The sequence below is a fragment of the Corylus avellana genome, chromosome ca11 (genome assembly GCF_901000735.1).
Source record: "Corylus avellana chromosome ca11, CavTom2PMs-1.0".
NCBI classification, from domain to species: domain Eukaryota; kingdom Viridiplantae; phylum Streptophyta; class Magnoliopsida; order Fagales; family Betulaceae; genus Corylus; species Corylus avellana.
This window is the reverse complement of record NC_081551.1, coordinates 4996306-5024202: the sequence shown is the minus strand read 5'-3', so window position 1 is coordinate 5024202 and position 27897 is coordinate 4996306. Positions and strand designations below refer to the sequence as shown.

At 36.5% G+C, this 27897-nt stretch overlaps 3 protein-coding genes across 3 annotated transcripts; all 3 read right to left on the bottom strand.

The window, feature by feature from the left end:
- Nucleotides 1–15739: 15739 nt before the first annotated feature.
- Nucleotides 15740–16978, bottom strand: LOC132165945 (uncharacterized). The gene is made up of 2 exons (XM_059576661.1): nucleotides 16394–16978; nucleotides 15740–16282 (listed from the first exon to the last, which is right to left on the bottom strand). Exons 1-2 carry the CDS (start codon nucleotides 16976–16978, stop codon nucleotides 15740–15742), a joined length of 1128 nt encoding a protein of 375 aa, XP_059432644.1.
- Nucleotides 16979–18724: 1746 nt separating this feature from the next.
- On the bottom strand, nucleotides 18725–19645 carry LOC132165942 (uncharacterized). Its single transcript, XM_059576659.1, has 2 exons — nucleotides 19479–19645; nucleotides 18725–19376 (listed from the first exon to the last, which is right to left on the bottom strand). The coding sequence occupies exons 1-2, from the start codon at nucleotides 19643–19645 to the stop codon at nucleotides 18725–18727; spliced, it is 819 nt and encodes a 272-aa protein (XP_059432642.1).
- Nucleotides 19646–25265: 5620 nt separating this feature from the next.
- Nucleotides 25266–25950, bottom strand: LOC132166423 (E3 ubiquitin-protein ligase RHA2B-like). The gene has a single exon (XM_059577228.1). It carries the CDS (start codon nucleotides 25912–25914, stop codon nucleotides 25390–25392), a length of 525 nt encoding a protein of 174 aa, XP_059433211.1. The 5' UTR covers nucleotides 25915–25950; the 3' UTR covers nucleotides 25266–25389.
- Nucleotides 25951–27897: the final 1947 nt, after the last annotated feature.

Genomic DNA, 27897 nt, shown 5'->3' with positions numbered 1-27897 from the left:
TGCTATAATCTTGTCACAGATATATATATTTTTCAGAATTTGCCATTAAATGTTTGTAAAGCTTTTCCTCGACATTTACGACGGTTGTATTATTTTTATTCAACAAGCTATGGAATTATTACTTTAGTAAGAAAATAGGGGTGTGTTTGTTAAACGATTTTGGTTCGATATTGTAGCAAAAATTGATTAATTAAAAAAAAAAATGATCTTTTTGAAAAAGTGAAAAAGTAAGTGTTTAGTATGAAAAATGAAATTTTTTTGTTTTGTAGTGATTTTTTTTATTTGAATAATAATAAAAAAGTGATTGATGTGATATAAAAATAGAAGAATGTTAGAAATATAAAAAAGTAAGATGAATATAATTAATTGAAAGAAAAACGTTTATTATTTTATTTTTGTGGTGGGTGTGGGGTGGGGGTAATTATACAGGTGACATTGTGTATGAGATTCTAGAAAGTCTCAAAACTGTGACGAGCGTTTATAATAGGCAAATTTATTTGACTATTATTAGCTTTTTGTTTAAATAATTCTCGCCAAATCTCTACTACGGCCCGATTAGCAGTGGACCGGCCAAAGTTTAATTTTTTTTTTTTTTTTTTGAACTCTAATATTCTTATTTTTTATATCACATCAATAATTTTTTTTATCATTATTTAAATAAAAAATTAACTACAAAACAAAATGTTAAGAACTTAAGTTCGTAACGGGATAAATTATGTTATAAAGGAATTTAGACCTTTCAAACACAAGATTTGAGATTAATTTTTTTTTATTCCTTTATTCATAACATAGACCATTTAAAGAGAGGATTCATTATATATATTACATAAGAAAGCAATAGCTGAGTCAGCAACTTTTATTGGAATATAAATTAAAGCTAAATCATAAAGGAATCTTATATGTAAATAAAGACTAACTTAAATAAAATAAACAATCAGAAGATACATAAAGATTTGAAGATCATAATCCTAATTTAATAACGATAGTAGCACACAACTTTTTTTATTTTTTCATACAAAAAATTCTAGACTTCTTTATACTAATTACATCAATCACTTTCAAACAAAAAAAATCACCTACCACTTCATTGCCAAACGGGTCCAAAACACTTTGTTAAAATCAAAATTAAAGAATACTTCAACCGATTTACTGAAGATTTATAGAAGTCTCTTTCAGTCTTGTCAAACCACAATGTCACACGTGTACTTTACTTTGTAGAACTGCATATACAAAGAAGACTTTCTACGATAAAATGTAACAATTTAAGAAGTAAATCCTGGAATATCTGTAAATTTGGACAATTATTATGATAATCTATCTGAGATTCATAATAGATAGTTAAAAAATTTACTTTCGATAGATAAACTTTACATGAAATGATTGAGGCTGTGACAGGCCATGTGAATGCCCTTTGGAATGTTAACATTTTTTGTCACAAAGGGAAAGCAGGCGCTTGAGGCATAATAGAGTAATGATTTGGATTTTTTTCCAAAAAAAAAAAAAAAAAAAAAGTAATGATTTGGATTTTTTTTTTTTCTTAAAGTTGATGTAACTTTTAAAATTATCATTAAATTTTAGATGAATCATATTTAAATTTTAATATAATGGTAATTTTGAAAGCCATATCAACTTTAAGAAGATAAATAGAAGATAAAAAGATATTATCTATCATTACTTGGCATAATATTCGGTTTTTGTCATTTTACTTAAATATTTTTATTTTATAAAAATATGAAACACATAACCCAAAACACAAAAATACCAAAAAAAAAAAATAATAATAATAAAATAAAATTATTTGGGGAAACTTCACTTTGGCCCCCTGAACTTTCACTCAATTTTACAAATCCTCCTGAACTTTCAAATTTCTCATTTTGGACTCCTAAACTTTTAATTACTCTCAATGTGGATTCCTCCATCAGATTTTAAACGTTACATAACGTTTATACCCCTGACTTTTGTATAAAATTCTAACTTCCAAAACGTTTTTTTATTTAAAAAAAAAAATCAATGACATTTTGGTTTTTTTTTTTTTTTTTTTTGTATTTTTAACGACTAAAATTAACTGAAGGATTCTAATTGAGAATAATTGAAAGTTCAAGGAAGGTTTGTAAAATCGAGTGAAAGTTTAGGGGGCCAAAATGAAGTTTCTCCAAATTATTTTCACCTTAATATCAAATCAAAATAATTCTACAAATAAAAAATAAATAAAAAATACTCAAAAATACTTAAACAAACGAAACAATCTTTTTGTTGAACATGACTGTGTAGGCATACAATTTTTTTTTTTTTTTTGGCTTGTAAAAAGTAGAGGGCCAATGAGCAGGAGACACGTTTCAAAAAAATGCTACTGTTAAAAACCGAGTGGTAGAACGCAAGATTACCATATAGTGGGCGGCCGCTGACAAATTGACAATACAAAGGCACCGACAGTTTCGTTTGGTGGTTTTCTCACCGACATTATAAGACCATTGTAAAAGAATATGATTAAATATATAATGAAAATTCTAACAATAAAAGCCAAATAAAAATATCTAATTGTTGTTGTTTTGAGATGACTATGTTGATTGACCTAAGTATAATAAATAAAACTCTTAGATCTAATGAAGCAAAGGTCTTTAGGTTGAATCTTCCTCTCCCTTTTGTGTGAACGTTCAAAAAAAAAAAACTTGAGAATGTCATTGTTGCTATTTGTTAAAAAAAATAATAATTAAGTCTAGCATAAAAAGTATATCATAAGAATAAATTATTAATATAACTATTACTTTAAATTTTTAGGTTCAGTGGTACATTAAGAATAATTTTATATACCATATTTTTATTTAATAATACTAACGTGTCAGTTTTAAACAATTTTTGATTTTTTTTCTTTAATAATGACTGATATAAGGGTTAGCTTTGACTACCGCTCAGTATTCTTCAAAAATGTGATTTTTCAACAAATTAGTTTCTAAAAGCGACATGTGAAAAACACATACTATATATTAAAAAAATATGTTTCTCATCCTTTTTTTTTTTTTTTTGACATTTTCATAAAAGGGAAGACAGAAAATTCCAACAGTGACCATGCTTCATAACGCACAGTCCCCAGTTGATTAAACTATGCCTTGAAAATGAATGTGTTTATCACTTGCTAAATAATACGTCACTTTTAGAGACTGGTTTGTAAAAAAATTGTATGGAGATCAAAATTATTATTATTATTTTGACATATTTGCACAAGAAAGAAAAAAAAATTCGAATATCCGTTTCATTAGACGTAATTCTATCCGATTCAACCACCTAAAAACAATCCAGATTATTTTAAACAGTAGCGTACGACGTCCTTTTCCATGGGAAGCAGTAAACCACGTCCAAAACCACCAACTACATAAAACATCATTAAAAAAACACAAAGCAAATGTAACGCGTCGCGACCTGTCAGCCTTATCCACTCCCTATCCACTTTCCACTTCCCTGTCTTCTCCTTCAAATACGGTCCCCCACCCAACGTTTCTGTCCACAGTCCACCACTCCCAGGTTTCAAAAACCCCACTACATTTTTCACCCAAAAGTTTCTTCAGAGAGGAAAAAAAAGAAATGGCGGATATTGCTATTTTGGTGGCGGAGGAGTACGAGAGGAGGGTCAAGAATAGCAGAAAGGCTGGCGGTGGCGCCGCTGATCAAGAAGAGTACTGTGAGATTGTTCACTTGATTTCTTCCGCTTCAGCCATGGCTCAGAGCTTGAAGATGAAGAAGATGGCGCTTGCCAAGTGGGTTCGGGAACCTAAAACCCAGATCAGTCTCGCTGCTTTTGATGGCTTCTTCTCTGCTTAAAATTTTCCCCCTTTTTTAAATCTTCGATCTTTTCTCTAACAGTTTGTACATGATTTAATTTCCGAGAGTTCTTTTTCCCTGCATTTTGTATACACTGGTATGATATTATAATTTTATAATAAAATGGTTTGTTCATGAGCTGTCCTGATGATCTCTTGTGGGTCGAGATTCGAGAATATGCAAAAATAAATGGGAATTTCTTGTAAGTTTTCAAGCTGTGTTACATTAATGGCCATAATTTAGGCCTTTCGGATGGCTAATTTGATTTGCATATGGGTCAGTCTTAGATTAGATTAATGTTGCAATATTAATTAATTCATTTTTGGACTGACTTAAAAAAAAAAAAAAAAATCATAAGTTTACAAAATATATATATATATATATATATATATATATATATATAAACTCTTACAATATTTGAATTCATGTCTTTTTCAATATGGAAAATTATTTTATTTTTTTGGTAAATTATTTTGTAAGCATAACATTTGTCTTTTTTATATATCTAATTAGATTTTTTATGCATTACTATTGAATCCTAATTTGAGTGTATAACACTTTTCAAAGAATGATTTAAAAATCTATAGCATGTTCATAGTTTTAAGTGACTTAATTCTATCCCCTTCCAAAAAAAAAAAAAAAAAAAAAAAAACTTAATTCTAGGCTAAATATTTCCATGAGCCTGCCTACCTTATAAAAGGATAAAGTTTTCTTTAAACACTTAGAGAAAATTCTTTCAAATCAATTTAAACTGATACCGTGTTTGATACTGTGTTTAATCATCAATTATTTTAAACACTTAACCCGATAATTATAGGTAAAAGTAAATTCGTGTATTCAAAATAAACTTAATTCTTAGATATGTTTTTAATAAAGCATATAAAAATGCTTGTATATATAAATCGTTTGTTTTTGAATACGTGTCAATTTATTAAATTGAGTTTAGGGTTAAATTCATTTTGCCCTATGAAGTTTTAGAGATTTTTCAATTTGAACTCTAATGTTTAAAAATGGCAATGCACTCCCTTAATGTTTCAAAAATTTTTAATTCAGATATTTCGTTACTAATTTTTGTCTAAGGACAGAAATTAAAAAAAAAAAATAACGGTAATTATGTGATTTTATAAAATTTTTGTCTAATTTGATGAAAATTAGTAACGAAAGGCCTGAATTAAAAATTTTTAAAACATTAGAGGGATATATTGCCAATTTTTAAACATTGGGATTTAAATTAAAAAAGAGCTCAAACTTTAGGGCATAAAGTGCATGAGTTTAATTAGAGAAAAATATTGCCCCCTATAAAAAGCACATTTGAATTGAACTGCTCTGAAAATGTTAATAATCTCATTTCTCATCTTGGGTTATTCAAGAATGAGAGTTTTAAATGTATAATCTGTTCATAAGTGATTCAGTTCTTTGCCAAAGATTTCCATGAGCCTACAATATGACAAAAAAAGCCTTCTATTGACGGTAATTATAAAAAACATATCGGAATCTACTTTTCTTGTGCATTAAAATTGAAATGATTTGGGCATATTGACTAAAAAATGCCTCTAAATTATTTTGATTTTTGCAGTATTTTTCTCATTTCCGACCAAAATGAAAAGGGGAGCATGTTTGAGAACGCATTTTTGCTTACACGGATTTCAGCCTATTTGTATTTTACTTGTATCTTATAAAGAATGATGTGGTTATTAAAACTACTTTTGAATAAAAACTTAATAATGATAAATCACAAGTTCAATAGTGATTTTAATAGCCACATCATTTTTAGTATAACACAAATAAGACACAAGTAGGCCTCTAGAATTACTTCACGGATTTAGATTTGTTTGGTTTAGCAGTTTTGAAATGTAAGGTTTGAAAGAAATTGTGATTTCAAAACTGTTAAAAAAAAAAATGCAACATTTGTGCTCGCTATTCTTTTAGGGACAAATGCATTTTTTGTTCATGTGGTCTAGAGCTTTAACAGATAATTCATTGAGTTTTAAAAAGTGACTAGTCACTCTTTTGGGTAAGAACAAAAGAAAAAAAGTTGGAAAAAATATAAAAAAAGCCCTCCAAATTACCGGCTGTTTTCGATTTAGCCCCATAATATTTTAAAAGTGATAAAGTAGCTCTCCAAACTACCAAACTATTGCATTTTGGCTACTCCGTTAGTCAAAACCGTCAGTTTGGACGGAAACTGAAAAACGACGTTGTTTTGTTGGGGGCTACTTTATCACTTTCTAAATATTATGGGGCTAAAATGAAAACAACGGTAGTTTGAGGGGCTTTTTTAAAATTTTTTCCATTTTTTTTCATAAAAGGGCATTGTAGTAACTTATCCATAACAAAACGACGTCGTTTTGCAGTGTCCGTCCAAACTAACGGTTTTGACTAAACGAGTGGCCAAAATGCAATAGTTTGGTAGTTTGGGGGTTACTTTATCACTTTTAGAACATTGGGGGGCTAAATCGAAAACGACTGGTAGTTTGAGAGGCTTTTTTATATTTTTCCCAAAAAAGTTTATAACATTAGAAAAGCTTTCAAAATATCTCCAAAATCACTTATAATAAAAGTTTTTTTAAAAAAAAATTGTTAAAAAATATTAAAGACAAAATATATAATATATGAAAAAATAAAATAAAAATGCCATTGTTGGAATAATTGTCGGAGTTTTCTCTAGGGGTAGTCAGATTGATGAGTTGGTGAAGTTTTTATTAGGGCTTAAAAGACAAGTCGTTATTAAACGCCGATTAACCGCTATCTGCTTTTGAATTGAAGGCGGTTATATTTACCGGTTTTAAGTTTTTTCAAAACCACTAATAGTCTCTATATATATATATGAAACGACGTTGTTTTAGATTTTTTTTCTTTCTAATTTTTCTTTTTTCTTTCTTCATTTTTTTTCTTTTAAAAAGCAGTTAACAGAGACGGTTAACAAATTTTACCAACCGCTTTTTCACCCATAGTTTTTATAAGATATGAAATATGGACCGGGATCCTCTCCAGTCCAAATGGACGGGAGGAGAGCCGGTTCTCTTTAGCATAGGGACATAATTGTCCAAAAAATAATTGAACAATTTTACCCCTACTTTAACAAGAACCGGCTCCTCTCTGGTCCATTTGAACTCGAGAGGATCTAAATGCATGAAATATGAAGGAACACTATAAGATGAGAGGCATTATCATTAATTAAGCTTTATCCCATAACCTAACACATTTTGGAATAGTATCCTCTCTAGTCCAAAATGGACAGGAGAATATCTAGTTCATGGTTAGAATTTCTTCTTAAAAATCTTAGAGTCACAAATGAGACACTTGTCCCACTAACAAAAAATGATAATAAAATATTATTTAATATTAAGAAAAAAAGAGAGGTGTGGTTGGCCACCCCATCTTAGCCATAGGGGGCGGCTGGACCACCCCATTTTAGCTAGGGGTGGTTTAGACCACCCCCAAGGGCCATGAGGTGGCTTCGGCCACCCCTGTTGGGCTTGGGGGTGACTTCGGCCACCCCAGACTGGCCGTTTGGGATGGCCGAAGCCACGGTTTAGGGTGGTCGAAGCCACCACAAGGCCCAACAGTGGTGGTCTAGCCACCTCCAAGGGCCAAATAATTTTTATTATTATTCATTTTTTGTTTGGCCATTGGGGTTGGCCGAACTACTCCCGTTGGTCCTGGGGTGGCTTTGGGCCCTTGAGAGTGGCCGGCCATGGGGTGGCCAAAGCCTACCCAGCCTCCAACTAGGATGGTCCAATCACCCCCAAGAGGGTAGTTAGCCACCCTTTAATTTTTTATAATTTTATTTTTTTAATTATTTTAAAAATATATATAATATTTATTATTTTTTTTTGTTAATGAAACATATATCTTATTTATGGTTTATGATCTCTCTATTTTCCAATCCAAAATGGGGTGGAGATGGTTCTGTTCCCTTAATCTTTTACGGTTGTCGGTTGGTTGATGTTAATTTTTCCTAGCATATATGACTCATCAAACATCACATTGAAACGAAATCTCATAACTTATGGCCCTGAACATCTTTGACTTTGTATCAACTTTTGATAGTTGTCCACCTTACACATAAATATATTGAAGAGAACCAAATATTTTTAAAAATGCATAATTAAACTATAGATAGACTGGACAGTGAAGTCTTATAGACATCACATCATTAGTCTAATAGATTGGATAGTGCCTAACTTCTTTTTCTTTTTTCTTTTTTTTCATCCTGCTTTTGTGATTTAGGTCAATACCCAAACCCATGAACAGCAAACAAACTTCCCACAAGACTAAGAAAATTCAAATTCATTATATATATATATATATATATATATAGTCTTCCAACAAATTGAGGATAATACATGTCCCCATAGGATCTATAGCAATTGATGGAATTGAGGATCTTCCAAATTGAGGATAATAGATGCCCCCATAGGATCTATAGCAATTGATGGAAGATAGCTCAGCTGGTAGAGCCTTTATGGATGGATGGATAGAGGATCAATAGTCTCTCTTACTCACAAAATAATAATAATAATAATAATAATAATAATAAATATATACAATTGAGGATCTTCCAAATTGAGGTTAATAGATGTCTCCATAGGATCTATAGCAATTGATGGTAGGTAGCTCAGCTGGTAGAGCCTTTATGGATCGAGCCTTTATGGATGGATGGAGGATCAATAGTCTCTCTTACTTGCATAATAATAATAATAACTCCTCTCTCTAAGGCCCTTTTTTTTCTTTTTCTTTTTCTTTTTTTTTAGATTTTCAAACTGACCATATTAACTTTTTCAAAGCTTTTGTATTTTAGAGCAATAAAACCCAAACTTAAATTCAATATATATAAACACACACTAGTCCTGTCTTGCCCTCAATTTGTATTCAAATTACGCGTAATGTATAAATCTTTAGAACCAATTCTCAGTTAGAATATAAATTAAATTAAATTTATATTTATCTGTTTAAATTTTTAGAATAATTGGTGATTCCGTAATTTAACTGAATATGAGTTTTAACTCATCTGTCATTCATTTCAATTAAAAATTCCATGTGGTGAGTTAATTAAAGTTTGAGTTTACATATGAAGATGGTGGAATATTAAAATATAGGGGAAACTTTACTTACCCTCATGACTTTCGCGCCTTTTGCAAACATCACCTAACGTTTAAAATCTCTCACTTTGGTGTAACCAATTTTGATTTCCTTCCACTTTTCCCTTTCCGTTAAATCTTAACGGAGGTGTGTGAAATTCTTAAAATACCCTTACTTTTTAGTAAAAAATAATTATTTTTTAAAAAAATTCTTGACCTGTGGGTTCACCGGTGGATTTAACCCACCCGTATTGTGACACATGAGCCATAAAATAAAAAATAAAAAATAAACAATAATAATAATAATAAATTTTTTTTTTTTTAAAAAAAAAAGAAAAAACGAAAGAGAAAGACAGTGGGTGGGTCACCAAGAACAAATTGTGACCCACTCACTTTTTTTTTTTAATATAATAATAATAATAATAATAATAATAATTTTTTATTTAAGGGTACATTTGAAATTTTACAAAATTTTAGGGGTATAAAGGTCTTTGATTACTTCACCATTTGATTTAACTGCAATATCTAATGGTAGGGTATATTTGAAACCAAACGAAAGTTCGAGAGAATTTGAACGTTAAGGAGCGTTTGCAAAAGGCACGAAATGTCATGAAGTGAAGTTTCCCCTAAAATATAAATTAAATAATTAAATTCATCACTTCCATCCGGCTTAAACTTTTAGAATAAGCAATAATTTATTGCGCTCTCTCTCATAAACATGTCTACAGTATGGGTTTCAGTGCTTAAACGAAGGACATGAAATTAGGAGTGAGTTTCTGATGGTTGCTGGGATTCTGGTGCCGACAAAAGGAAAATAAAATACTGGGGACTAAGGTTGTGCAAAGGATTGGTGATGGGCATCTGGGTCTCGATGAATGAAGAAGAAAGAACGACCATCATCTCGGATAGTACATGCCACAAAGTGTTTGATATTTGTTGAAGCAGTTTTCCGAATGATGACGTGGGAAAGGGCCCAGCACAATATTTGATAACCGAGTGTTGAGCTGAAAATGAAGGATAAGGGAAAAGGGATCAAAGCTGCCGGTATTGTCCAGCCGGTGGAAGCTCCGATGCCTAAGTTAGTTGAAGTGTTCAAAAGAAAGATGAACTTGAAGATTATGCTTCAGGGAAAAGATAAGCAAAGTATTCAGTTCTGAGGGTAAAAAGAAGAAGTTACCGAAATAGTGAAAGGGGACCCCCCTTTTATAGGCATTGGATTGTACCTGTTCATCTAACACTGTGGACTTTTACCGATGGTCCACGTGTCAACAATGTACCGGGGAACATCAAATAAGATATTTATTCATATATGTTTATTATTTCCCAAGGGTAACACTCGGTATCTGCCTCAGGCTCGGTGAAAACCGAGTGTTGATAATATAATTCATATAAGTCTAAGTCTGCTGAACATGAGTTTACTTTGAACAGCAAAACAAATCACCGAGTGTGGGGAATAGGCCGGTAGGTTCGTACCAGGCCCAACCCAGTCGAAATACGACCCAATAGTTACCCCTCAATTTCCTTTTCTAACAGAAAAAGGAAATTACATGTAGAAAACCGAGCGTTGATCAGTTTCTACAAACTCAGTTTTTTTCTCTTTTGGCAAAATGATGCGATTTGGCCCTTGAAATTCAAATTTTCAAAATTTTGAATTTCAAAAGATAAAACTGAAGCGTTTAGGATTCTCCACCTTTCGAGAACCACGTGTAGGTTTCTAGGTGGTTTTACGCTTTCTGTAATGGCCACGCGTCAGCTTCTGCACCGAGAGAGAAATGAAGAGATGTCGCTTCGCCGAACCCTAGTCCCTAGGGTTCATTTAATGCACCGGTTTGGTTTCTTCGAAAAAAAGTCTTTAAAAGGGCCTCCTTCTTCTTCGTTTAAACCCCACTGTTCCATATCGTAGAAGCCATTGTTGCTCTTTTGGAGTTCTATCGACCTTCTTCTTTCTTCTCAACTTGGTTTCTTCTTCGTACAAACCCTTGAATCCGTCCTCCCTCTCCATTTCCTGTTTTATAATCTTCTGATATCGATACCCGATGAGTCCCAAGGTTGAAAATGTTCCCAAGGAACTGGGTGAATCACACCCAGTTACATGGAGATCCAATCTGTCAGGGAAAAATGAACAGCAGATCCATGAAGCTTGTCACCTTCCTGACTCGGTTCAGTTAAGGTTCGACGGTGATAACATTGGGGCTGTGGTGGATGTCAACAGCAAAGAAGCCTGCGTTTATTTGGACATGTTCCAGATTGGTTTAAGGCTGCCTTTCCCGAGGGTAGTTCGGGAGTTGCTGAGTTACATTCGGATAGCTCCACATCAGTTGGCGCCGAACGGTTGGAGAGTATTCTTTGCCTCCATGATTGCTTGGCCAACATTACAGTTGCGGAGTTTCTCTCGGTTTACTGACTGACGAAGTGTTCCAAAACCGAGTTTCTGTACACTTTCCAACTCAGAAAGAAAAAGAAACTCTTCACCTTCAGGCGCACCTATTCAAGCAACCACGGGTGGAAGGATGAGTTTTTCTTTGTGCAAGGTGGCTGGGAATCCTCACCTTCCGAAGTAATCAGGGACCCAAGCATCCCTCGAGAAACTACTACCCCGTCAAACCGAGGTAAAGCCGAGTTTTGAAATTTGTTCGTTTTACTTCTCTTTTGTGGCAAAACTATTTCTAACATATGTTTTTCAGGTCAACTAGAACCTCGTTTAACCCCGGTGGAGGCGAAATGTGTGAAGGATGTGCTGACGTACGCCGAGCTTAATCCTCTAAAGATGGACTACGATGTCATCATGGTTAAGGAGAACCTGAGGCGATATGTGTGGACCCTCGCACCCGCGAGGCAAGTAGAAGTGACTACACCGAGGGCACCAGTTACCGAGTTGCCGAGAAAGCCGATTGTTAAGGCTACCGAGTCTTCCAAAGGGAAGGGAAAGAGGAAAGCTGAAGATGTTCCTCTAAAGAAACAATCGGCGAGGCCACCAGTTAATGCAAGAGTTTCGTTGATGATTGCTGGTGAGCCCGAGGGTCCCAAATTCCCCTCTCCAAAAAAGAACAATAAACAAGTAAAGACCACTGCTGAGAAGATTAAAAAGAAAATCAGGGCTGCCGAGGGAAGCTTGAAGACAGCCGGACTTGTTGCCGAACCTGCAGTGGAAGAAGTGACACGACAATCGGCTGCTACAACCGAAGAAGTGAGAAATGGGGTGCTATTGATTCGAGCGCCCCTGAACCTGAAGTGACTGCTCCCCACATCAGGGCTTACTCCAATGTCCTTGGCGGGGTCAGGGAGTTCCTGAGTAGGCAGGAGAAGTCGGCTTAGGATGCCCTTCTTGCACAACGAACTCCTCCAACTTCTTCTTCTATACCTGCTAGAGCTGTAGTTTCAACTTCTGAAACTCTAGAAGTTATTCCACCTTCGGATATCCTTCCTTCTTCTACTCCTGCCGAGTTTGTACAGATAAACTCTTCTGATCGGATTCTTGAAGAGGTGGTTACACAAGTGGCCCTAGAACGACCACTTGGTTCGATTCACCCCGATCAGGCTGAAGTGGGAGGCACATCCATGTACCTCGAATATGCGCACGCCGAGACTGCAGACGCTGGAGCCCAAGATATTGATGAGGTTGCAGCTGCCGAACTTTCGACTGTCGAACCTGTTGGTGGTGTGCAAATGGCTTCAAAGCCTATGGTTACCGAGCACGGAGTTGCTGAAGAAGAGGTTGGTTTCAAGTTTCTAGTTGGTGGCGAACCATCACACCTCAGAGAATCACCCTAACTTGGAAAAGATTAGCCCCCGAGTGCGATCCCGGAGAGCCCCTCTGAGCCTGCGATGAATGTTTCCATGGAAAACCCTGCTAGGTCCTCGAGGGCAACTAACTCCTCAGCAGAGCGCACACCTGACCCAATCTTTTGGACTATTGGGGAGCCTCTTTCTCGGCTAGGTGACAAATGGCTTGACAACCCCTTCGCCCTACTGGCTAGTGCGATCCCAGCCACCAATCCAGTAGACATGAGTGCTCAATTCCCCAAGGAAGTGATGGAGTACATGCTGTACCATCAGCTAGAGGTAAATATATTCTCACTTACTTGGTCTCCGACAGTAATATTTTTGTTCTAATAAAATTCTTTCTATCTGTAGGGGTCAATGAACAACATGAGCTACTACCTTCGTTTCAGAAGGTCTGCTGAGATTATGGCTCGGGAAACCGAGGAAATCAAGAAGAAGCTTGAGGAAGCTGAAGCCGAGATACAACGTTTAGAAGCTCAAAGTGTTGGAGCTATCTCTCGGTCTCAAAAGCTGGAGTCTAAGCTTGATGTTGAACGAACAATGCTTGCGAGCTTAAAAGCTGACTTCTCGACTCTTGAGGAGGGAGCAACTCGGCTTAAGAGGAGCTTTGATGAAATCCTAGGATTGGAGCCCGAAAGTACAAAGAAGAAGCTTGATGATGCCGAGGCTAAGCTTCGTCTTTCCAAACAAAAGGTTACAAATCTGGAGGCCCGGTGCTCTCGAGCTCTTTCTCGGGTTCGAAAACAAAGTATACAGGGGATTGCCGAGAGATCCAAGAACAGACAATTGCTTCTAGATAATTCAGCCCTGGTCGATAAGGTGGACTCCTATAAAGAAAGCACGTTGAGGTCGAACTTCAATGTCGACCCGCTGAGTCTCGAATTAATCAACTTTCTGAAGAGTTGGAGAAAGCTCAGAGATATTCGGACACTCAGTGTGCCAGAGCCGAAGTGGCTGAGGGAAAACTGAAAACAACTGATGAACAGCTTCTGGCCTTAGAAAAAAGAAGAAAATTGGCAAAAAAGAAAGCAAAGCTGCTGACAAGAGGACTGAGGGTTTCAAAGGAAAATTCCTGCGAGCTAAGGAGCAAGTTTCCAACTACAAGAACAAAGCTCGGGATTTCTATAAGCAGCTCTCCTTCGCCTCCTGGGCCCGAGATTATGGTTAGGGCACAGGTTTCATCTCGAGTTTCAAAACCTTCCGCAGCTGGTCGAAAAATCCTCCCGAGGGTGTCGACCTTAACACCATAAAACCCGAAGATGTGCCTCCCACAGAAGAGGCCATTTTGAAGATTGCCATACTCGGCAAAGAGTAAATGCTTGATTGCAAAGGTATCACGATGTTCGGCTTCGACCCATTTGCTCGGCGTTCGACTAGGGAATCCTCTGCTGCAGCTGAACGTCCGGGGGCTAAAAAATCTTCAACTGTTGATTTGGAGGAATCAATAACTGTGCCTGATGAAGAATGGGACCGTGCCTCCTCTTGATCTTCTTGATTTTTCCGAATGTAAATATCAGAGATAACATATCTCCTTTTTTGTGTCTAATTATCTTAGCTTATATCCTAGCTTGTAAATGAAGGAAATTTTTCATAATGGAAGAAAATTTTGGTAAAGAAAGAAAATCGAGTGCTTGCCAACATTAAACTTGCACCCACTTGCCAATATCACATTTGTACACCGATAGTTCTCAGCAACTTCGCGTATAAACATACTATGTATACCCCTCCGATGCCCATAGTTTATAAATGTAATTTATACTAATGGGAATCTTAACGAGTCGTAAAAAACTTGAACCGAGTGTAAACTTAAATTAATACCGTAGCGTGCTACATATTTGACCGAGAATGCGCTGCTTGTGAATAAACCATGTGCAACCATGATAATTGTATATTCTGTTTGTGGAAAGTGCTTGGTATGAAGGCTTAATACTCGGTGGATGTTGTAGTTGTAAGGATGCTTATGAACTTCATCATCGGGAAAGTGTCTTAGTGATGTTTACCGAAATACGTTCGGGAACTTCTCTAGCTATATCTCTCCGATGTAGAACCTTTGAGTAAAGGTTAAGTTTGGAAAGCGCTCTGTTTTGCTATATTTCCAAACTCTTCCTTGGGAAAGCGCCTTGGTGATGTTTCGCCGAGTTACGCTCGGGAATACTCGGGCTATGTTTCGCCGAAGGGGAACCTTTGAGCAAAAGGTTTAAGTTTGGAAAGCGCTTGGTTCAGCTATATTTCCAAACTCTTCCCCGGGAAAGCGCTTTAGTGATATTTCACCGAACTGGGTTCGGGAAATTCTCTAGCTATATTTCGCCGAAGGGTTGGAGAGTGTTATAACTATTTCTCCAAAAGATGACTCTCGGAAAAGCGCTTTAGTTTAGCTATATTTTCCGAGCATAGAATAGAGAATTTTATTGGATGCTGAGCTTGGCATGTTTTGGCATGCTTGGGCATTTGGCCTGCTTATGTTCTTCTTCCTTGGGAAAGCGCCTTAGCGATTTTTGACCGAGCAAAACTCGGTAAATTCTTTGGCTATGTTTCGCCGAGGTAAAACCTTTTATGAAAAAGGTTTACGTTCGTTTAGTGAAAGTGCCTTGGTAAGAACGTATCGAGTGATACTCGAGAATTCTATGGCTATTTTTCATTGAAGGTTCTTAGAAAGTGTTTATAAGCATCTTTCTGAAGATTGTTTTTATTTAAATTTAATCTCTGAATGTTAACCGAAGACATGGGCCGACACATGATTAAGATTTCTGTACGATTATAACCTCAGAGGATCCTTCATTAATATGCATTGATTTTAAAAGAATACAAAAAAAAGTGATACTTTGAGAATTATAATTCTATACAAAATACTTCTTAAGATGTCCAGCATTCCATGGTCGTTGGAGTTGTTTTCCTTCAGAGTTTGTATGATGGTAAGCTCCCGCTTTGCCACATTTGATCACTTGGTTTGGTCCTTCCCAATTTGGTGCGAGTTTTCCTTCGGTTGCATCTTTGGTTGCCAGGGTGACTTTTTTCAAAACCAAGTCTCCAACTCGGAAACTACGATGCTTTACCCGTCAGTTGAAATACCGAGCAACTCTCTGCTGGTATGCGGCCATTGTGACTTGAGCCTGATCTTGTTTCTCCTGCAGCAAGTCCAAGTGTAGTTTCAAACCTTCGCCGTTGCGATTGGAGTTGAACGTGTCCACTCGAAAACTCCCCGATCCGACCTCTGCGGGAATGACACACTTGGTTTCGTAGGCCAAGGCGAAAGGAGTTTCCTCAGTTGGGGTTCTTTTGGTGGTGCGGTATGCCCATAGAACTTCGGGAAGACTTTCTGCCCATCCCCATTTGTGCTGATCGAGCTTCTTCTTTAGGATTTTGAATATGGTTTTGTTAGTCGCCTCTACTTGTCCATTTGCTTGAGGATGTCCCGGGGATGAAAAGTATTGCCGAACATGAAGTCCGGCACACCAATCTCGAAAAGACTCACAGTCAAACTGTTTACCATTATCCGTGACAATGGCATGGGGAATCCCATACCGACAAATGACACTTTTCCAAAGAAATTTCTCGATGTTATTTGCAATAATATTCACCAGAGCTTCAGCTTCTGCCCACTTAGTGAAATAATCAACAGCGACCACAACGAACCGAACTCCTCATTTTCCTACAGGTAGTGGACCTACTATATCCACCCCCCATTGTGAAAATGGCCATGGCGAGGAAACCGAGCTAAGTTCTTCGGGAGGTTGCTTGATAATGTTGGCAAAGTGCTGACAACTGTCACAAGTTTTGACCATGTTTATGGAATCCTGGTTCATACTCGGCGAAAAGAATCCTGCTCTTACCGCTTTGTGTGCCAAAATGCGGGATCCCGAGTGACTGCCACAGATTCCTTCATGAATCTCCCAAAGCATATAATCACCATCTTCTTTAGAAATGCATTTAAGGAGAGGTAACATAAAACCTCTTTTAAAAAGAGCTCCGTTGACCAGGATAAACCGAGTAGCCTTTTGTTTCAACTGCACCGCTTTCCTCTTGTCTCTTGGCAGAATTCCCTTTTCGAGATAGCTAACAATCTCTCCAGCCCAAGCAGGGATGACTTCGATAGTTAAAATACAAACCTTCTCAACGATGGAAGGTTGTTGTTGAATTTGTATTATCTGGTCGGAATTCCCCAATTCATTCTCGGTTGAAGAGCCTAAACGGGCTAAATGGTCTGCCTTCTCATTCTCTTCTCTTGGGATTTTAACAATGCAAAACCTTTTAAAAGTTTTTTGCATACCTTGAATTTTGGTCAAGTAGAGCTTCATCCTGCTGCCCTTAGCCTCGAATTTGCCGCGAATGTGGCCGACGATAACCTAAGAATCACTTCGTAGCTCTACAAACTCTGCCTCCAGTTGTTGGGCTAAACCGAGTCCAGCTAGTACAGCTTCATACTCAGCTTCATTGTTAGTAGTTTTAAATTCCAATCTCAATGAACTCTTCAACTCTCTTCCGTCTGGTGTAACAATTACAACCCCAGCTCCACCATTTCTTTTGGTGGATGAACCATCTACATAAATTACCCATGTTCTCTCCCTCGGCCAATCCTCTTGATCCTGAATGTTGGTGAATTCCGCCACAAAGTCTGCTCGGGCCTGGCCTTTAACCGCATTGCGTGTAACAAAGTGAATGTCGAATTCACTAATCTCAATTGCCCAGTTGACTAACCGACCAGAAAAGTCCAACTTCCGAAGTACTTTTTTCAATGGATACTCGGTCAGGACATTAATCGTATGAGCTTGAAAGTATCGTCGGAGCTTCCTGGAAGCAATTACCAGGGCGAAAGCAAGTTTCTCCATCCGTACATATCTTTCCTCGGCGCCATGCAACGCTTGGCTGACGAAGTAAACTGGCTTCTGAACCCTTTCTTCTTCGTGAAGAGGCGGACTGGCCAGGTACCTTTTAAGTTGCTCGAATGCCCATTCACATTCTTCAGACCATTCGAAAGCCTTACGCAAAATCTTAAAAAACGGGAGACACTTATCTGTAGACCGAGAGATGAACCTGTTCAAAGTTGCGATTCTCCCCGTTAACAGCTGAACACCGCTTGGATCTTGCTTTACATTTTTGGGAGATTGCATATCCAACACCGCTTGGATCTTCTCTGGGTTGGCTTCAATTCCTCGGTTAGAAACCATATAACTGAGGAACTTCCCAGACGAAACTCCGAATGCACACTTCGTAGGATTAAGCTTCATCTTGAAACGCTTCAACGTCTTGAAGGCGTTCTGCAAATCTGTCACATGGTCTATCCGCAGGTTGCTCTTGACTAGCATATCATCAACATAAACTTCCATGTTCTTCCCGATCTGCTCTTGAAACATCTTGTTTACCAACCTCTAGTAAGTTGCACCGGCATTTTTCAAACCGAATGGCATGACTTTGTAGCAATATAACCCTCAGTCGGTGATGAAGGCAGTCTTTTCTTGATTAGATGGATGCATAAAAATCTGATTATAGCCCGAGAAGGCATCCATGAAGCTCAACAACTCATACCCCACTGTTGCATCAACCAAAGAGCTAATATGGGGCAATGGAAAACTATCCTTTGGGCAGGCCTTATTAAGATTGGTAAAATCTACACACATCCTCCACTTCCCAGAAGACTTCTTGACCATCACTACATTGGACAACCAATCAGGGTAATGCGCTTCTGCGATAAACTGAGCTTTCAGGAGCTTGTCCACCTCCTCGGCAATTGCCATGTTTCTGTCTGGAGCAAATTTTCTTCGCTTCTGTTTTACTGGTTTAATTTCGGGATTAATGTTCAAGTGATGAACAATATCCTTGGGATCAATCCCTGGCTTGTCTTCAAGAGACTATGCAAAAACTTCGAGGTTTTGCCAGAGAAACCGAACAAGGACTTCTCTAACCCTTGAAGTTAGTTGAGAACCGATCTTGACAACCTTTCCTTCAGCTATGGGTACGTCAACTAATGGCTTAGCTGGTTCCTTTCTCAACTGCATCTTCCGCTCATCGCCTAGATTGCAAAAGTGCCGACTTTGTGCATTTCTTTAAGGACGTATGGTAACCTCGCCGACTCCCTCAATGGTTGGAAACTTCACTTTCAAGTGGTAGGTAGAAGTAACCGCTCTCAATTGATTCAAAGCTGGACGACTGATGATCATGTTATAAGCTGATGGTCGGTCGATGACCAAAAAATTCACGATGATAGTGGATTGTCTAGGAGCGGTCCCCGCTGTGACTGGAAGAGCAATCAACCCAATGGGTTGGACACGCTCACCTGCAAATCCTATCAATGGTGACAGGAAAGGCTTCAACTTCTCTTGGCCAATGCCCAATTGTTGAACAACTGTCCAATAAATGATATCAGCCGAGCTTCCATGGTCTATCAACACTCGGTGAACGGCATGGTTAGCCACCGTTAGAGTTATTACCAACGCATCATCATGTGGCATCGAGACTTCTTTCGCATCTTCCTCCGAAAAGGTTAGAATACTCGGTTCTTGTTTCTGGACTTTGGAGGGTTTTTCAAGTACTAGAATTTCTTCCATTCTTGCCTGCTTGGCATAAGCCTTCCTCGCCGAGCTTGATTCTCCTCCACTAACAAGGCCTCCCGAGATGGTACGAATCTCGCCAATAATAGCTTGGTTCTGGGGACTCTGCTGTTGATTCTGTGAAACCCACGGTTCCTCACGCCTCTGCCTTTGATTGCATGATCGATCATTATTCTATCCCAAATGCTGACCCTGACCATCCTGGGAGCTCTTTCCCTTGCTATTTTCTTCAGCTAAGAAATTCAACAACTTTCCATTCCTCAGAAATTTTTCAATCTCGAACCAAAGACTGATACAATCCTCGGTTTGATGCCCATGATCATTATGATACTCACAAAATTTCCGAGCATTACGGTTCTGGGGAGGAGACTTCATCCTTCCTGTCCATCGGAAGCTTGGATCCTTCTTAACTTCCATGAACACCTTATAAACAGTTGTATTCAGGGGTGTCCATCCCACATATTGTTAATGCTGATTTGGCTGAGGAGGTAGATCGACCATTCTTTCCAGGATCTTAGGATTTTGGCGATCCTTCTTTTTCTTCTCAACATAGGCCCTCGGTTTTGTCATACCTGGATCAATAGCAGATTTGTTCTCAGCAGCTTTAGATTTCAGCAACGCTGAGATAGTCTCTTCCTGGTTAATGAACTCCTCTGCCTTGCTGTTGAACTGTCGCAAAGTTCTTGTTTTTGGTCTTTTGGACAATTCGGCCATCAGAGGCCCTTCAGTCTGTATACCGTGCATCAATGCTGGGAGAATGGTTTGCTCGTCAGTACTCTCCACTGCCAGCTTCTCCCGATTAAACCGCAACAAATAATCCTTTAAGGACTCGTTCTTCCCTTGCACTAGGGATAATAGATATGCTGGATTCTTCTTTCTCCTTCGAACGGCAAGAAATTATCCTAAGAAATGCTGCCCAAGATAATCAAAATTATCAACAGATTTAGGACTCAGACTTCCAAACCATTCTTTGGCAACTCCCCTTAGAGTTAACGGGAAGGCTCGGCAAGCAATCTCGTCAGGAGTTTCATGAAGGATGATGTGAGCTCGAAAGTTTTCCATGTGATCGGAAGGATCTCTACTTCCATCATATTCGCCAATTCGAGGAACCTTGAAACTGCTGGGCATTGGAAACCTCATCACTCGATCAGTAAAAGGTAAATTGGTATGTTGCATCAGGTCCTCAGTGGTAGACCAATTTTCTCCATTTTCAATTAAGAAAGCCATCTTTTCAAACTTCTCCTGGAGATCTTTAACATCTTTATGCACGGCAGCCTCCGCAGGCTTGTCAGGATGTGACCGAGCATGACGGGAATGGCTACACTGGGAATGACTACGGTGAGTCTTGGCATCACTAGACTCGCCATGGTGTGACCTACCACCATGCTGTGAACTATTGGTGTGCTCTCGTTGGTGAATGTTTGCTTTGGTCTGAACAGTATGCGGATTTCCTTGTATTGAACTTCCAGCGTCTTGTTGGGTTGATTGACGCCGAGCTGATAGTGGTGGTTCCCTAAAGGGCCCTTCGCGTCTTTTCTTCTGTGGCGAATCTTCTCTAGGAGGCAGCCTAGAGACGATCTCTTCATTCTGCTTTCTCATGGCCTCAACAGATTCGGCTATTCGTTTCATGAAATCTACCATAATGGCTGTTTGGGGATTTGGATCATGTGAGGTTCCGGGTATATCTGGTTGGATGACTGGGATAAGATGTGGGGATGTGCTGGCGTGTGGGGGTGTGTTCACCATACCGGAATATATGAGATTAGTAAGAACCAATAAAATATCGGTTCCCACAGACGGCGCCAAACTGTTGAAGCAGTTTTCCGAATGATGACGTGGGAAAGGGCCCAGCACAATATTTGATAACCAAGTGTTGAGCTGAAAATGAAGGATAAGGGAAAAGGGATCAAAGCTGCCGGCGTTGTCCGGCCGGTGGAAGCTCCGATGCCTAAGTTAGTTGAAATGTTCAAAAGAAAGATGAACTTGAAGATTATGTATCAGGGAAAAGATAAACAAAGTATTCAGTTCTGAGGGTAAAAAGAAGAAGTTACCGAAATAGTGAAAGGGGACCCTCCTTTTATACGCATTGGATTGTACCTGTTCATCTAACACTGTGGACTTTTACCGAGGGTTCACGTGTCAACAATGTACCGGGGAACATCAAATAAGATATTTATTCATATATGTTTGTTATTTCCCGAGGGTAACACTCGGTATCTGCCTCAGGCTCGGTGAAAACCGAGTGTTGATAATATAATTCATATAAGCTTAAGTCTGCTGAACATGAGTTTACTTTGAATAGTAAAAAAAATCACCGAGTGTGGGGAATGGGCCGGTAGGTTCGTACCAGGCCCAACCCAGTCGAAATATGACCCAACAATATTATTCCTCAATGAAGACTTCCATTAATAAGCAAAGTACAGCAATTCTAACACAATTCCAATCCGAATCCAACTAGTACATGCCACAGAGTGTTTGATAGTACTACTCAATGAAGACTTCCATAAATAAGCAAAGTGGTGGAATTCTAAAACAATTCTAATTCGAATCCAATTAATACATCCAAATCATAAGAAAAAAGAATCCTAAACAAACTAGCTACTATAGCTAGCATTAATTCTTAATAGACTCTTCATCTGTTATGTCTTCTTCATCAGATAAAGTAGTTAGAATGGTATATTGCTTCTATCACATGCCCAACACAAACGTGTATGTATATGTGTGTGTGTGTGGGAGAGACATGTTGCTTTTAAGTCATGTCGTTGTCGTTACCATCAAGGATTTAATCGTTTGAATCATGGTGTCATCTCTCCATGGCCCCCCATATGTCTTTCCTGAGGAGCAAGGCTTATTGATGATGGTCCAACTCACGTTCTCCTTTAATAATATGAAAGTACTTAGATGTAATATCTACCCTCTCAACCGCCACTCACTAGATATAGACTACACCTTCAAAATGATATGATTACCCTTTACTCTATAATGATAATAGACAATCTTTTTTTTGGGATAATAAGTTCTAATATTATTATTTTGGGGTTTAATGTCCAAGATAAGGTTGCATTCTAATTTGTCTGTTTGAATTGAGAGATCGAGTTTATGTAAAATCTGTACAAATAAATGTTAAGTCTTCTGGCCATCTACTCGAGCAGGTGAATTTCACGTAAACTCTTTCATATGTGATGTCCAAAGATAATTGTTGCATATCTTGATCCTAATTTGGGATATGTAGAGCTTGAAGGAGGACAATTGACAATAGGATCAATAATTCGTGCTATAAGTTATATTGATTTAAATTCTCAGTAATTTTTTTGCTTGAATTGCAGCAAACATGAGAGATGGCCAGTCTTAGACTTGTTTTGACAAAAGAATCATTTTTAAAATTTGTTCTGACAAATGAATCATATATGAGAATTTTCTCACATTTATTATCTAAATTAATAGTAAATTATATTCGCCCCACTTTTTGGTTGAATTTATGGAACTCACATAAATATCTTTTAAACCCTACGGTGGCATCAAAGAAAGTGAAGAGAAATGATATGATGGTCTTCCTCCCTACAAAAATAACCCCTTGATGAAGAGTAGTTTGCTGAAATCAATTGCATGCATGTGGTGCATTAATTAGCTGATAGCAAGAGCACTCCCAGAGCCCTAGAGCCTCGTCTTCCTTAAAAAAATTAAAAATTAAAAAAAAAAAAAAAAAATCTAAAAAGTCACATGCCGCATATAGTTTATAGATTCCCCAAACATTGGGTAACCTAAAGTGCTTCAGAAGTTATTCTAAGAGTGTATTTGAATACGGAAGTAAAAAAATAATTTTGTTTCTTAAATTTAGAAAAAATTAAAGAGAAGCTTTTGAGAATGCTTTAAGGAGAGTGGGATTGCGTATACCGTTTGGTGGTTTCAACACAAATAGTTTAACAAATAGTAATTTCAAAATGCAGTTAATGAAAACACAATTTTTAAAAATGCAATCGTGCATTTGATAAAATTGTGATTTGTCTTTTTATAAAAAAACACACCGGTTTGAAATGTTTTTGTGTTTTCAAAATGTCATTTTGTGTAAAAACAGGCGTTTAGACTGCAAAATCAAATCACGGATCCAAATGCACTCTGAATATAAATTTATATCAGCTATTAAAAAAAAAATCACATAAAACATACCACATAAATTAATGTGAAATGGGTATAGAGAATAACATTACTCTGCTGAAAATAATGACAAGCACATGAAGCAAATATGGTGTTGCTTAAGGTGAAACAAGAAGTGATTTACTGTGATTAACTAATATGAAATGACATTTTGTTATGAAAGTAGAATTCTACCGTAGACAAAAGAGGACGTTAGCATGACTCACAAGCATGTATCCCATGAAGCTCTTCAACTGTGTATTTTTCTATTAAAGGGTTGATTTGTTGAAATATTTTGCTATTAAATGAGTTAGGCTAGGGTACACCCTAGTGCATATTATACTACGGTGTGAAGAACCGGACCCACACGCGCGCGTGGCATGGGCTATAGGGCCCTAGTGGTGCTTTGATGGCCACAATGCTCGAAACGATCTGATCATGACATCCATTTTTAGATGGTCAAGATCGTTCGATCTAATGGTTTGATCTAAACCATGATTGAGATTAAATAATTAAGATAATTATTTACTCTAACGATCATATTTAAGTACCAGTTGGATTATCAAATTATAGCAGTTTAATTTCGAAATTCAGAAACAACAGTTTATTTTTAAAATTCAAAAACAATAGTTGAATTTCGAAATTTGAAATTATATGATCTATTTTAAAAGATAATTGATTAATCTATGATAATACAATTCTCTTTATATCCTTATTTGATTTTTGAAATTTGAAAATATATTATTTCTTTGTCTCTGATTGGAATAGAAAGGGCTCTATTGTATCTGGAGAAAAATTTAACTTTATAACACAAAGTATGCGTATCTTTGTTTTCTGTATTTTCCCATATTTATATAATACATGGATAAAGAAGGAAGCATGATTTTAATCACAAAGTCAGAACATAACAATCTATGATTTCATATTGATGTAACACCTTTCTTTTAATTAGCATCGTTGTGGCAACCAAAGTCTAAAACAAACCTTCACCGGGTCGCACACGCAAGTAGAAGAAATGTCAAACCAAATTACCAAATAAGGAATAAATGTTTTGTGAAGTTAGAGCTTCTGTTAATTCTCTTTATAACTTAAACCATATGATATTTGGTAGCATTTCATCCGGTAAACCACTCTTAACAGCCCTTGCCCGGTAGAAATCGTCACAAAATAAATAAAAAAGTGGCCTACAAAATAAGCAACTCCCATAATAGGCTTTTATGAACCACCTGCCATTGGTGCAAAAGTTTGTTTAGCCACCAAAATCTAAAGGGAATTCCGGTACCAAGTTTTGCAACCATCCCATCAAATTCTCCACCTACTCTACCAACCTTTCTATAAATGATCCCCCCATGAATCTTTTGGCACCATCGGAGCATTCCAGTCCGCAAATTATTATTAATAAAAAAATTATTATAAATAAATATGTTGCTCACCAAATATGTGAAAAAAATAAATAAATAAATAATAAATCTTTAATATTATCTTTCATCTCAAAGAAATAATAATAAAATATTTTTAAAAAATAATATTTAAATAAAACTGTGGAAGTGAATAGTTGCAGAAGTGAGTAAATAAAATAAAATATATATATATATATATAATTTTTTTTAACGAAAATATAAAATAAATTTACTGAGCGAATGTTCTTCGCCAATCCAGATCACCAACGCTACTACATCTAACTTGTGGCTGAGTTGAGGCCCTCCCCAATCGATGGGCAGGTTAATTACAATTTTACCACGTTCCCCAATTTGAGATATTTACCTTCATATCAACCCAATGCAAGAATTTAACAAAAATCAAGCTTTTCTCACCAAAAAAATTCACCTAATTAAGCTTAATTAAGGAGAAGTAAACCGGGGAATTCATCTCAGTAAATATTCATGTATACAGAGACATCATCAATGGCAAAGCTATACCAAATTTCTAATATTATTATTATTATTATTTTTCCTTTTTAAGGTAAAAACACAAAACATGTACAAAAAACTCAGGACCTCTCAACTCTGAGACTGAGAGAGACAACCTCAGAAAAATCTATGCGAACTATACCCATGTAAAGCAGACAACAAGAAAATTACCTCCTCGTCACTCCCATCGTACTCCACCTGATTTTGCATCCGGTGATAATTATCGACAACATCGTCCGGCAAAACCTTCGTCCGGCAGAGAGGACACGTGGCCCAGCCCTGTTGGAGCCACCTGTCCAGACAATCCTTATGGAATGTGTGCTTACATTGCAAATCCCTAATCTTTTCGCCCTCTTCGAATTCCGATAAACACACCCGGCATTCGGCCGGCTCCGTCGCCAATCTTCTGGTGTAGCGAGTGGTGGGGTTTCTCTCTTCGATGACTTTGAGGTATTGGGTGGTGGTGATTTGGCGTTTGTCGGGCTTGGGGCTCAATCCGGTGACGGAGCGGATAAGAATGATGATTTCAAGGAGAAGGAGAGTAAAGAAGACTATGGACAACGTTTTGAGGTGGGAGAAGAATTCAGAGACAGCTGACATGTCTGCTGTAGATGAAAGTGCAATTGGGTGCTCGGAGAACATATAATGACACCAATTATATAGCAATTGCTTGTCGCTTGCGTCAGTGGTTATAACTTCTTTTTGGGGGAATAGAATAGGGATCAGGATCCCCTCCAATTACAGACTACCCATTTAATTAGAATTTTTATTTTTTATTTGACTGGATAATATGTTTTCTAAAAAATTAGAATTTTTTTTTTTTAAAAAAAAAAAAAACCAATATCCGCATGGAATGAGTTAAATACCAAGAGAAATCGTAGCCTTTTTCTAATTTTAAAAAATGCTTAATTTTCATTCTATTTTTATTGGACTAATGGGTCGGTATTCATGAAACTTTTTATATATGTTTTTTTGTTTTTATAATAGAGACTTTTGATATAAGGGTTGATGATGAATGTATAGTCAAATTATTTTAAAAAATTTAAATGATGTTGCATAATATACACAGTTAAATGTAACAAATTATAATCTTGATTATAAAATGGAGAGGACCGTATTCTATTTTTGATACATTTTACTTTTATTTATTGTATCGGCGAAAGTTTTAGCCAAATTTTAATTAAAAAAAAAAAAAAGTTATTTATGCTATTTTTTATTGGAAGTGCTAGAAAGTTAAACAAATGAACTCAAAAAAATTTTAAAACTGACGTGGTAGACAAGGGAAAGGGAATTGTATTTTTTTAAATTTAAAAACGCTTACCACGTCAGTTTAAAAAATTTTTCTAGAGTCATTTGTTTGGCTCCTTAGTACTTATCTTTTTTATTAGACAATTAGGTGTGTTTGTTAATGTTTTACTCCCAAAAGGCTTTTTCTTTATTTTTGTAGAAAAGCTTCTTCTTTATAAAAGTAAAATATAATTTTTAATTCAAATCTTTTTTACAACATATAAAGCAGGAATCTAATAAAAATATATTCAATTCTCAACTATAACATACCACATTTTTTATAAATAAAAATTTTCAAGCGTTTTAATGCCTAAAAAATATCAAAATTGTATAATTTAAAAATCTATACTATTTTTTAAAAATTGTAAAGAATCATAATGTAGCTCGCCCTAATTTTACCTCACTAATAATTCATACCACACCGCAGAGTATCAGTGTACCTGCACCAATGTGGTGCCCACGTCACAGAGAGAGAAAAAGAAAAAAAGGGATGAGAGAATTAAAAAATTGGGAAAAATTATATGTCTTTGATGCAATTACTCACTGCATTTGGAAAGGAAGTACTGTATACCAAATCCAAAAAATATTGTACTTTGGAGAGCCTAAAAGGCTGTGGTTTTTATGGGATCTTGGCAATTTTTTTGGCTAAAAAAAAGTATGTGCATGGCTTATCCTATGCTAGTGCTCTTTTCTGGCTATTGACGTTTGAGTGTGGGTTCATGGAAAATTAGTTCATCTCCTGGCACCACATAATAAAAGAACTTGGATAAATGATTAAATCATTTGATTATATAATAATAAATTATACATATATAATAAGACATAACTCATAAGTTATAAGTATATAAGTTCATATTAATATAACAATTAAATATTTAGAGACTTAGCTCTAATATGTGTTATAAATTTATAAGTCCATATATGTTATAAATTATAATTATACATTATAAATATATGCAATTATACATATTAAATAATTTAAATGTATAAGATCAATACTTAATCATATGATTCAATAACAATTTAAATACTTTATTCAAGTTGATCATATTATTTATGTACAATGATAATGTAATTTGTATAATATCAACTATTTAACTATTTTCTATTTGGGTTAAATACTCCAGAACCCCCTAGGGTTTCCCGGCTTTATTTTTTTCTCCCTGGACTTTCATTTTTATCACAGGAGGTTCCTGTGGCTTTGAAAATAGACCAAGTTAGTCCTCCGTCAGTTGACTTAACAGAATTCCACGTTGACCAATCACATGTTGACACGTGGCACTCACTTAATTTTTTTTTAAAAAAAAAAACAAATTTTTTAAAAAAGAGTATTTTCTA